This window comes from Humulus lupulus, chromosome 3, assembly GCF_963169125.1.
Source record: "Humulus lupulus chromosome 3, drHumLupu1.1, whole genome shotgun sequence".
Lineage (NCBI taxonomy): Eukaryota > Viridiplantae > Streptophyta > Magnoliopsida > Rosales > Cannabaceae > Humulus > Humulus lupulus.
In genome coordinates this window covers 189,672,112-189,685,271 of record NC_084795.1, presented here as the reverse complement: position 1 = coordinate 189,685,271, position 13,160 = coordinate 189,672,112, and the positions used below count along the sequence as shown (strand labels likewise).

General features: G+C 37.3%; 1 protein-coding gene across 1 annotated transcript; it reads left to right on the top strand.

Moving 5' to 3' along the window:
• Positions 1–6,054: 6,054 nt before the first annotated feature.
• On the top strand, positions 6,055–6,831 carry LOC133825281 (uncharacterized). The gene has a single exon (XM_062258246.1). It carries the CDS (start codon positions 6,055–6,057, stop codon positions 6,829–6,831), a length of 777 nt encoding a protein of 258 aa, XP_062114230.1.
• Positions 6,832–13,160: the final 6,329 nt, after the last annotated feature.

Below are 13,160 nucleotides of genomic sequence, written 5' to 3'. Positions count from 1 at the left end.
TAAGGTAAACTTTCACTAATCTAGGTTTTTGTAAAGTTTTAAGAATAGAGTTTCAAATAGCTAATTGACTATGTTGTTGGGGGAAGTTTTTTAGGGTTTTTGAAAGGTTTTGAAGGAGTCAAAGCTTATAGGAAGGTCCAAACCTTAAGCAAGAACACCAAAGAGGTAAAAAGTTTACTTTTGATGAGTTTGTTGTAGGGTTTTTAGTTTTAAGCCTTATTTTGTATATCTAATGCTTAGAGTTTCTTGTTGATGATGTAATAAGGTTATGGTAGTTGTTTAATAATTTTTATGATGCATGTGTATTGATTTTTGAAAATGGGAACCAAAACCCCCAAGGGTTTTGTAGGATACCCTAAAACAAAACATGTTTTAAGCTGTGACTTCCAAGGGGTCAAGCAGCCACTGTATATTGTTTTTGTAAAATTAAATTGTACTGTTATGTTGTTGAGATTGAGTACATAAAATTGAGCTTTTGAAACACTAAAAAATGTTGTGGACATATTTCTGACATAACCTATTAGTCCACTGTAAAATTTGGTAAGAAAATATTAAACGGTTTGAAAGTTATTAACTGTCAAAGTTTGGAAAAAATAAGGACTTGAAAATAAGGTAATTTTTACCTCATTGTTGGAAAATGATTTCACCAATCAAAAATGCTCATTTTGACCTAAGATTTTACAAAGACGTAAATGGCATAACAAAAATGGAATTGGGAAATTTTGGTAACAATTGGGTAAGTAAATTTCACGATATGAATTAACGAAGTATGTAGTTAAAAATGTGAAAAATAGGTTTTTCACACTTAGTGTAAAAATGATATTTTGGAACATAAGGTAAAAAGTAAAATTTTGTTTATTTCAAGATATAAAATGGTAAGTCTTGAAATCATATTTTCACTAAAATTTACCCTTTGAGTTTAAATGAATTATTTTTATTAAAGAGTTTTTATTCTTTCTAAAAATAAGAGATTTAATTTATTAATAGTTAATAAATTAAAAGAGGGTTTAAAACCCTATATTTTGAGAAAATAATTAAATGAATGATTTTTCTAGTAAGTAAAATTGATTAATTTCTTTTGGAAAATTAATTAGTCAAGATGAGAAATTTATAACGGTTTTCCTAATTAAGACAAATTAGGCAATTTTCTTAAAACGGTTTTTAGATATTAAAACCTTAAGAAAAATAAAAGGAAAATTTAAAGAGTTTATTTTCTTTAAAAATAATTAAGGAATTTATTTGTATTTTTTGGATATAATACCGGCTAAAATCTTACATATTTTAACCGACTAGTCGAAAGTGCGGGTTAATAGCGATACCTTGAAAGAGTAAGATTTTTAGCGGGTTGTGGGGAAATACCATTGTGATACCCGAGCCTAGGTATCGAGACCTTAGGATAGGTCTCCCCGAGACTTAGGGTTTAGTCTCGAATATTTTGTATAACTTTTCTTAATAGGTTTAAAACCCAAATAAGGATTATAAATCCTTACAAATGACTTTTATTAAAATGACCAAACTGCCCAAAATAATAATAATGAATTATTAGTGCCATAATTAATCCGAGTATACTGTATGGATAACTATAGTATTGGCTAAGCGTAACTGGACTGAACGTTGGAGGGTGAAAACTTGCTGAGCGCTAAGGACTCCAAGTAAGTCAACTTATATTGTATGGCTGCAACATGAAATGATTATTGTCTTGTATGTTAGTATAGGGATACATGCACATATATAGGCTGTCATAGAAAGTTGCTTAGAGACGTTAGTCTAGTGAGTGCTGATTTAGAAAATATGAACGGTAGAAGTCCTTCATATCCTAGACGGTTGATCCCCGTCACACTGCTTGATTTTATTTATGTCCGGTTCATTACCGCGACGAGTGGCCATGAGATGAGGATAAGCTGGTTAAACCTAGGGGCGCCAAGATAAATGGGACCTAGGGGCCCTCATGCTTACTTAATCATTGGACGGTTAGAATCCGAGCAAGTGCTCTGATAAGTTATTCCCGGATAGCAGCCGTGAATATTGGCCATTCCGTGAGAGTGCCTAGAGATACTAGGGGTTGCCAAGATAGAGTGAGGTTGAACACCCTAGGGGCAGCTGCTCACCAGCACCACTGATTAACATAGAAGTCTCCGTAAAACCGTGTAAATTGGATTACGCTCTTGGATAAGTAGCGATGCCCTAGGTAACACGATAGTTACCCTTGATGAGAATATTTATTGGCTAGATCTTAGTGTGGAGACTCGGTTCTCTTTTACAGATTAGCAATTATGTTGGAGGGCGCGTTACGCATGAATTGTTAGAAATTGTCGAGCGTTGGTCTCGAATTATGTTGTGATATAATATATATGCTTGCTCTGGGATTTTCTGAGTGCAGGGATATAATTGTTGATAAGATATAGTTGTGATATAATATATCTGCTTGTTCTGGGATTTTTCTGAGTGCAGGATTTTTATCTAGATATGAATTCATTTATCCTTGGTTATCAGGCATGACCATAAGTTTGCCAGGACGCTTTAGCGTTCTTGAAATTGATTGTGTAGGGTCCGGATGGGTCCGAATCCCTATTTCTCTATCTGCTTTGTTTGAAAGTTGATCTTACTAAGCGTTTTCGCTTACCTAGTTGTTTCATGTTGTAGGTAAGGGCAAGGGCAGGGCAGAGCAGTGAGCGCTGGAGTCTTCCTTGCAAATGTACATGTGGACCGACCTTTTGGGAAGCCTTTTTATTTTTGGAAATATTGTGTAATTTTCCTAAACTAGGCTCACTCTAATCTTTATAAAACATGTTTGTAACTAAATGTTAAGTATGGCCATACGACTTTTTAAAAAGTTTTTTTTCTATGGGTTTTTGAGACATTTTGTTAAATGAAAACATTTATATTTCCGCATTATCGAGTCTTGAAAATCCGGGTCGTTACAGAAGCCTAGCAAGAAAACTCATACAGCACATAACATATGCATATCACACAATCACTATAACAGATAACTCACAGTTAATCAGACAATCCATAAGATATAAACACATATACGGCCATGCCGTCCCAGAAGCGTTACCAAAGCCTGGGTTCTCGGTCCACACCGTAAGGATATCCCATGTATCCTTTGGGGTCTCACCCTAACCACAAGCACTCCATGTGCTAAGTGATATTCCCGGCCCCACTGCCGTTCTCGGCCCTTCGCCATCCCGGCTCCTTTGCCGTTCATTATGCTATAACCACATATAGCATTCTCAAACAACAATCAAACATATAATAATTCATTTAAAGCTACATCCTAGCAATAATACAATCTAGGGCCGTGCCCTGTAACAACACTATGGGCCCATGCCCTGCTCTACGGGTGTTACAGTTTTCTTACCTGTATCCCGAGCTTCACAATGCACCAAGGTCACGAGCACGGTCCTCTATCCCGAGCCTCTCTGGAAACCTAGTCACAACATATAGGAAGTACTCTTTAGTACTAACCAATCCAAAACTACCCCTCGGGGCTAATCTCATACTCTTGAAATCCCCAAATTCCTAAAACAATGTATCGGAAACATCCCCCGAGCCCCCGGAGCAAATGCCCAAAAATGCAAAATTTCCTATCCTGAAAATAGCCTAGCGCCGCTGCGCTGCCCTTGAGGGCCGCAGCGCCCAGAAAGTCAGAGAGTACCCCCCCCCCCCCAACCCTAAAGCAGCCTCGCGCCGCGGCGCCAAAGAACAGGGCCGCGGCGCCCCTTCGCGAACCCAGAAATCTGGAATTTCCCCTGCGTTTTTCCCGAGCCAAAACAACTCCAATTCAACCCAAACAAGTACCTAAGCTCCAAAACCAATTTAAAACCTCAAATGAACCCTCTAACAACTTATAAACACCATCCACAAGTATAAACACATGATCACTTTCATAAATCACACTTTGATTCCAAATCTCAGTAGTTCAAACCAGTAAGTTAGAAACTTTGACCAAAGCCTACAAAAACCTAAACCATACTTCAAATTCCTTAAACCACAACAGAAATAAACCTCATAATTGCACAGAATCCTTACCTCAAGTGGAGAATTCAACCTTAAGCTCCCTTGATTCCAGCTTCAAGCTAAGCCCTCTGATTTCACAAGCTGAATTCCCAAACAAACCTGCCACAAACCATCTTTCAATTCCAGCCTAAATTCTATAAAAACTTGCTAAAACATAGTGATTTCAAAGATAAGACTTACCTCTAACCAATCTTGACTTCTGCTTGGTTTTAACTGCATCAAACCACCTTGATTCCTCCCCTAAGTCCCAAAATTCCCAACTCTCTTCCTTTCTTCCTTTTTTCCCTTAGCTCTCCTTTTCTTTCAACATAAACTGAGTTGTCTACGCGAGAAAACGTGAGTGATATGTCCCTTAGCTGAAGTTTATCCAAACCTTTGCCAAATGACTATTCTACCCTTCCATAAATATCCTTTCCTAACTAAACCTCAAGGGCACTTTTGTCCTTTCACCTATATTACAATTCTACCATTTCCCATCTAAACTTGTTACTCTCAACAGTTACTAATGGTTACCCAGGTTACTCAATCACCAATAACCATTAACCACTAATTCTCAATTCAACTTACGAAATTCCCCAAAGTACCCCTAGGCTCCTCCCGAGCCGGGTATAAAATCTCGTTGTGACTTTTAAGTTAACTAGCTCTCTAGGGCCGTCTTGGCACGTGCACCACATTAATATCACCACACTCACGTGGTACAAATCACATAATACAATTATCACATTTATGCCCTCAACGGGCTAAAATTACCAATATACCCTTAACATACAAATGGGGTCCACATGCATATTTATACCACATAAACATGCACTCTAATCACATATTCTTTCAAATTCATATATTAACATATTAATTCACTGATTTCCCTCCAGGCACGCTAATCAAGGTCCTAAACCTTATTAGCAACTTGGGGTGTTACAAGCTTAGTACTACCTTCAATCAACAGATGGATGGCCAGAGCGAACGAATAATTCAGACCTTGGAAGATATGTTGAGAGCTTACGTGCTAGATTTTCGAGGTTCGTGGAGTGTAAAACTTCCATCAATTGAGTTCACCTATAATAATAGCTATCATGACTCGATAAAAATGGCTCTGTATAAGGCACTATACGGAAGGAAGTTTCGATCTCCAATCCACTGGCATGAGATCAGTGAGAGGAAATTCTTGGGATCAGAAGAGGTAGACCAAGCTACAAAAGACATTAAGTCAATCCGTCAAAGGTTGCAGACCTCTATAGATTGACAACGTATGTATGTTGATCATCATCGGAGACCATTAGAATTTGAAGTTGGGGAAAAGATACGGTTAAAGACACCTCCACTGAGAGGAGTTATGAGGTTCCGGAAAAAGGGCAAGTTGAGCCCTAGGTACATATGACCGTTTGAGGTTCTAGAACGCATTGGAAAGGTGGCTTACCGACTAGTCTGCCCACGTTCTCTAGAGTACATGATGTATTCTATGTGTCAACATTACAGAACGTGAATGACACCCCTTATGTGCTAAATTACGATGAACTTAGCATAGATCCTCAACTAAGCTATGAGTAAACCGGTCGCGATTCTGGATCGAAAAGGCAAGGTGTTAAGGAACAAAATAATACCTTTGATTAAGGTGCAGTGGTGTAACCACGGGGTAGAAGAAGCAACATGGGAACCCGGAGACCGGATGAGAGATTTATACCCACAGTTGTCCTAAGTTTCGAGGATGAAACTTGTATAAATTGTAGGTGTTGTAACGCCTAACGTTTAGGGCACTGGATAAAACCCTAGTTCGGGTATTTTAATTCCCTGTATTATGTATTAAATCATGTGAACATTTTATGTTACAAGAAGTTGTGATGTATAATTGCTTGCCATGTTGTGGTAAGTGCGGTTTTTTTTAGAAACCGAGACATTTGTTCGTGGACCGGTTCAAAAATCCTAATCGGGTAAAAATCTCAAATTAATTAAATAGTAAATACTATGGCATAAAAAAAAAATTCATCTGCTAAGCCCTGTACCTTAGCAGCGTCTTGCTCAGGCTCTCTCTCTTCCATGGCGAGGGGGCGAAAACCTGGGCTGAAGCTTGCAAAACCTGCTATCTCTTCGAAGCTCCCTTCAACTAATGGTGAGAATTCTGAACAAAATCGTCCTGAAAAACCAGCGATTGAAGAACCTAAAGGATTAGGGATTATGGAAGAACATGAGTATGATGTTCGATCTTTGGATGAAGGTTCGAAGAAGGACTACGATCTTGAAATGCACCACAAAACAGAGAACTGGGCTGCAGAAGTTGAAGAGCAATCCTTCCAGGATTCAGCTAAGGAAACTTGGGCTAAGTTTCGCGAATCGATTCACTCTTATGGTGGCACGAAGCTTCACTACTCAGAACCATATCAGAAGGATGGCCAGATTGTTGCGAAATTGGACATGGAGGAGATTGAAGTAGAAGCTTCATTCTGGAAATCTGCGATAATATGTGTTGTAATTGGGGCAAATCCTCCTCTGGCAGTGTTTGAGGGTTTTGTTAAAAGGATTTGGGGAAAACTTGGCATTGTGAGTGTTGCCCGAATGAATGCTGGATTTACTATGGTGAAATTCAGAGATGAGGCAGCAAGGGATCTAGTGTTAGAATCAGGGGTTGTACACTTTGATAGGAAACCTGTTGTCCTTCGGCCTTGGACCACTGATGTTGAGTCTCTGAAATCCATCAAATCTGTTCCAATATGGATTAGGCTGCCTGATCTTGGGTTGCAATACTGGGGAGTGAATTGTCTGAGTGCTCTTGTTAGCACAATAGGAAAACCCATAATGATTGACCAAATTACTTAGAATCGTTCTATGATTAAATTTTCTAGAGTCTTAGTTGAGATGGAGATTGCTGATACACTTCCGAAGTTCATTAGCTATTTTAATGAGAAAGGAAAAATTGCGGAACAGATTATTGACTATGAATGGCTGCCAACAAAGTCCTCAAATTGTAAGAAATTAGGTCACTCAGTTTCTTCTTGTAAATTTGTTTCTGAAGCTGTTTGGAGGAAGAAAGAGGTGAAGCAAATGGAAGGAAATACTAGTAGTTTAAGTACAGAACAAGAAGTGGTAGAGAAGGCAGATTGCCAAAATGGATATAGATCTGAACCTTATCTTAATGTTAGCTTGTCTGATGCTGGTTTAAATCATCATTCCAGCTTATCTCAGTTAGCTGAAGGCCAGGATACACCTATCCCAGTAGATGATAACTGGATTTCTCCGAAAACAACAAGAGTCAAGAGGCATGGAGTTCAGATTTCTGTTAAACAAGCCATAAACCAGTTTAGTGTTCTCCAGGAAGGTCAGAAACCAGCAATTACAGTCCTAATCAAATCAAATATTCATGGATTGCATCAACATAATGAGTTGGAATGTTAGAGGGATGAATAAGGTGAATAAACAGAAGATCATTCTGGATGCGTGTAGGCTGAATAAAGTTAGGCTTGGGGCTCTTCTTGAAACAAAAATCAGGGGAGTTAAACTGAAAGAAGTTATGACCACTATGTTTTATGGTTGGGAGTTTTACAGTAGTAAAATTGTGGAAGGTAGAATCTTAGTGATTTGGAATGCTAAAATGGTGCAGCTGGAAGTGTTACAGGAAAGTGATCAGCTCTTACACTGTCAAGTAAGGTTGCACAATCAGAATTTTTTCTGTATTACTTTTGTTTATGGATCTAATAATTTGGAAATGAGGAGGTCCTTATGGATGGATTTGGCGCACTTGTCTTGGCCTAGTAAAGCTTGGATGGTTCTTGGGGATTTCAATGCTGTTTTTAATCCTAATGATAGATTGGGTGGCCATCCAATCACATTGAAAGAAATGGAGGATGCTAGACAATGGTTAGAGCATGGTTTGGTGGAAGAAATGAAGACCATGGGTCCGTTTTTCACTTGGTCTAATAATCAAGAAGGTGGGGCTCATATCTTTTCTAAGTTGGATAGGGTGTTTAATAATGAGTCTTGGTTGGATGATCATCCTTTAGCTTCAGCTAGGGTTCAGCAGTAGATTGGTTCAGATCACTCCATGATTTTGATAAAGTAGCTGCCTGCTATAAGGGTGGGGGTGCAACCATTTCATTTTTACAACATGTGGATTGCTCACCCTCAATTTAGAGAAGTAGTTCTTAATAACTGGAGACAATCTCTGAGATTTTATGGCAGGGGTTTAGAGCAAATTAGCTGGAAGTTACTTCAGCTCAAGCATATCCTGAAGAAGTTTAACTGGAAGATTATGGGGGATGTTTCTTGTAATTATGAGAGAAGAAAACTTGATTATCAGCAAGCTCATTCTAAATGTCTTTCTGATCCGTCCAATAGAGTGCTTTGCAATGAAGATCGGGTGGCTTATCTTGAGTTTAAGAGGCATGAGAAGTTATATGCTAGCTATCTTTATCAAAAGAGTAAAATTGATTGGTTATGGTTTGGGGATGCCAACACCTCATTCTTTCATGCCAGTTTAAAGAAAAGAAAGTTAGCTAATAGGATTGTCTCATTTGTTTCTGCTGAAGGGAAAATTGTTGATGATTATGATAAAGTTACTGCTCATTTTCTGGATCACTTCAAAAAATTTCTGGGTACAGCTAGTAAAGCTTCAGGGGTTATTGATACTCAAGCTATCTGTTATGGATCTATTTTGAGTAGTGAGGACCAGCTGTGTTTGATTAAACCATTTATTGTCAAGGAGGTTAAAACAGCTATGTTTAGCATCCATTCTCTCAAAAGTCCAGGTCCGGATGGGTATGGGGCAGGCTTCTTTAAAGCTTTATGGAAGGATATCGGTAAGGAAATTGCTTGGGATGTTCTTGATTTTTTTGAGACATCTAGCATTCCTCAATCTTTGAACATTACTTTATTATCTCTAATTCCAAAAGTTGATCAACCAGTTAATGCATCTGACTTTAGGCCTATTGCTTGTTGCAATACTTATATAAATGCATTTCCAAAATGTTATGCAATAGAATTAAACTTGTGCTTCCTTCTTTGATAAGTCAGAATCAAGGGGCTTTTATTAAGAATCGCTTTCTTGCCCATAATGTTCTCATTCTCCAAGACTTGCTTAAAGGTTATAATAGGAGAAATATTTCTCCTCGTTGTCTTATGAAGATTGATATAAGCAAAGCTTATGACTCAATTGACTGGGATTTTTTGGAAAACCTTCTTAATGCTTTGTGCTTTTCAAAGAGGTTTATTAGATGGATTATGGTTTGTCTCAGGGGTTCTTCTTATTCCTTGGTGTTGAATGGCAGTATTCAAGGGCGGTTTCAAGGTGCTAGAGGTCTTAAACAAGGAGACCCAATCTCGCCTTTATTATTTGTTATGGTGATGGATTACCTTACTCGATTGTTGTTAAAGACTTCTAAGGAGAAAGAGTTCAGGTTTCATCCCTTATGTAAGTCCTTAAAGCTGGTTAATCTTTGTTTCGCTGATGACCTTCTCTTGTTTTGCAAAGCTAACCAGAATTCAGTCAAACTTATTTAGCAAGTGTTTACTGTGTTTACAAACACTTCGGGGGTCTATATAAATAAAACCAAATCCAGAATTTACATAGGTGGGCTTGATGCAGGGGAGAAAGACATATTGCTTCAAGAGTCTTGTCTGTTTGAAGGGCAGTTTCCCATGAGTAATTTGGGAGTTCCCTTGAGACCGACCAAATGGAGGGCTAGTGACTGTGAAATTCTTATTGATAAAATGAGAGCTCGGCTGAAAGGGTGGGCTAGTTGTCACTTATCATATGCTGGCCGGGTTCAACTAATAAATTTAGTTTTGTTGGGGATTCGGTCCTATTGGATGAATATTTTCATTTTGCCTCAAAAAGTTGTTAAAGCAATTGATAGTCTATGTAGGAAGTTCCATTGGGGTGAGAAAGATAATAGAAGTAAAATTCATAGGAACTCTTGGGAGCATGTCTGCAGACCTAAATGCTTTGGAGGGTTGGGGTTCAAGGATAGCTCTTCTTGGAACAAAGTTGTGCTGGCTAAGTACATTTGGGCAATCTCTTCCAAGCAGGATTTGTTATGGGTTAAATGGGTGAATTGTGTTTATCTAAAGGGTGATTCAATTAGGGAGTATCGGTTAAAGTAGGATACCCGTTGGTATTGGAGGAGAGTCATTAAATTGAGTCATCTCTGGTCTGGTTCTGTGTTGAATGCTGCGGTTAGGAATGGAAAAATTCATCTGGGCACTTTGTACTCGATTGTGTTTCCTGGAGAGCTGGTGCAGTATGTGAAGGCTATCTGGTGTAGACTCTCGGTTCCAAAGCACCAGTTCATTCTTTGGCTTGCTGTGAACCAGAAATTGCTTACCAGAGACTGGTTGCAGTCCTGTCATGTTCCTCTTCTTTCATTAAGCTGCCCAGTTTGTGGTCAAGAGGATGAAAATCATACTCATCTGTTTTTTGATTGTGTTTTCTCCAGAAAAATTATGCTTTTTGTTCAAGGATGGCTGAGAGGATTATCTTGGCCGGTTTAGTTTAGGAATTGGATCCAGTGGCTGTCTTTGCCTCGGGCTGGTTGGCTTTTGATGATTCTTCATGCAACTTGTGCAGGAGTTGTGTATCATATATGGTTGAATAGGAACCATTGTTGGCTTGAAAATTTCTGCTTACCAGTGTACAAGATTGACCATTTGATTAGATACTCTATCAAAGCTAGAGTTTTGAATTTAGTTGGCAGTAACTGTACTTATAGAGAAAAGCAGATGCTTAAGTTTGTTAGAAATCTGTAATTGGTGAGTTGTTTTTGGCTGGGGTGGGTTGTTTCCTTCCTCTGTTTCGTTGTAATTGTTTGTTGATCAATATATATTTTTCTTTTGATAAAAAAAAAATACTATGGCATAAAAATATTAACTTTTTCTGACACTGGGACTTTATAGTCGAGCCAATAAATTTAAGAAAAATTGATTAAGGATTTAATTCCAATCGACCAAGTTTAAGAAGTAAGCATTAAACAATCTCCAAGATTCTTTTTTTTAGGAAAAAAGAGAATAGATTCTCTATTTGTATTTTATACCGCATACCCTACTTTTTTCTATTTTTATTTTGATACCAATTAAGACTAGAAATAGAAAAGAATTCTCAAAAAAAAATTTTAAAATACCTTTTAATACAAAGTGGAGTTTTTGTTCATTACCAAAAAATTTCTAATGGAAATTCTTGCCCGAGCCCCTAAGGACATTTTGGTCAATTTGAGTAAATTACCAAAATTATGTGTTATGTGACCAAATTTATTTTTGGTCACATTTATTTAATTAATTTTAGCTTGGGATATTTAAAAACTATAGGGTAAAAATTTGGTTAAATTTGTAGAGTGAAATTACCAAAGGGCCATTGAGTGCATTAGAAGTCAGTTAAAAGAGGCAAGGGCATTTTAGTCATTTCCAAAGGAGGAGAGAGGGTGTGATGGGCAGCTAGGCTATGCTCTAGTGTACTTAAGTGTCTATGACACCTACCTTACGAAGAGTAAGAGGCTACCTCACCCATTGGCTAAACCTCCAATCATTTCCCTCTTACACATCCAAACATTATTTTTCTTTTAATTTCCTTTTTTCTCAAGAAAACAAATATAACTCTCTCCATTTCTCTCCCCAAAACCTCAGCCTAGTCTCTCTCTACCCTCCATGGCTGCCACATGTGATCTAATAGCCATGCATGGCATGGATCTTGTGTTCTAGGGTTCAAGGGAGGTTGTTCTAGGAGGATCTCAAAGTTTGAAGCTGATGTGTGTCGTATACCACAACAAATTTAACAATTATTTTTCTTTCAATACTTCTAATTATTTTAGTATAATAGCAAGTATAGGTCGAACCCGCGAGGACTATCGTTAACTTTATAATTCAATAATTAGCACTAAAAATTAAAAAGGGGAGGGGATTTCGATTTCGAACTCAAAATTAAATAACATAAACAATAAAGCAAATAAAGATTGATATTACGATATTAAGAAATAGTTAAAGGTTAATCTCCACCCTTAACAATCATTCCCAATCACTAATAATAAATATTATTCCAATTTCTCAATTAAACTATTAACTCCGCTGATAACGCTGAAGCGGACAATTATCCCAATATCCCTATTACAAGTAATTAAGGCGAAGCACTCAATAATTAACTCTTTTAGCTAAGCAATAAATCTATGAAGCATACAATCTATTTAGCTTAAGTAAAGCATTAAGTCCTATGGAGACAGGTTAATCTAGGTAATAAATTAATGAAGCATATAATTCATTTAACCTAGGTTCTATTTTTCATCACAATCAACAATTCTTTTAACATTACTATCAATTGTAATTTATCACATACACTTAGAATTCTAAACTATTAAGTGAGTAGTAATTCTAAGATGATAATTGAACAATGTAAAACCTTAATTAGTTGGCCTCCTAACAAGAAATCACAAAATTCATAACATTCAATTGGAAAAATAGAAACAATTTAATATTGAGAGAAATTAAAGAATAATATTCATTACCAACAATCAAGAATCCATGTCTTGGGTTTTGAATTAACCCTTAACCTTAAAAGAACCTACTCCATAATAATAATCATAATCACAAACATAATTATAATTAAAATTATACAGATTAAGGGAAGAAAAGAAACTAGACTGATGAACAATAGTGTTGTAGTCTTCTCTCCAGCCCTTTCTGAGTCTTTTTCTCTCATAAACCGTAATAAAAACTTAATCTCAAATTAACCCTAATAATATTTTATAGTATCTTTTAAAGTATATTTAGAATGTAATTGAAAATCTAAAAACATCGTCGCGGGCCGCGACCTGGAAAATGTGTGTCGCAGCCTAAAACAGAATATGGGCAAAATTGGCCACGTAGGTCGCAACTTGAAAAAACTAGGCAGCGACCCAACTTCACTTTTCTATACAACAGGCAGCGGCCTAAAAAATTTGGGCAGCGACCCATCTGGAACATAAAAATCTGAAACGTCAATACCAATTAAAGTGTCGCGGCCTGAATTTTATGGGTCGCGACCTATCTTCAATTTCTTCAATTCTCGACCTTAGATAGCTTGTACGCTGCCACCACTTCAACATTTCAATATTGAAAGCCTGGTATGCTCCTAAAACTTCATTTTAACCTCATCTCGACGAGTCTTTTTTCAACCTATGATTCATAAACTA

Bases quoted from the DNA above. Each gene is read 5' to 3' on its own strand.
- LOC133825281 (XM_062258246.1), top strand. From the start codon at position 6,055: ATGGCGAGGGGGCGAAAACCTGGGCTGAAGCTTGCAAAACCTGCTATC.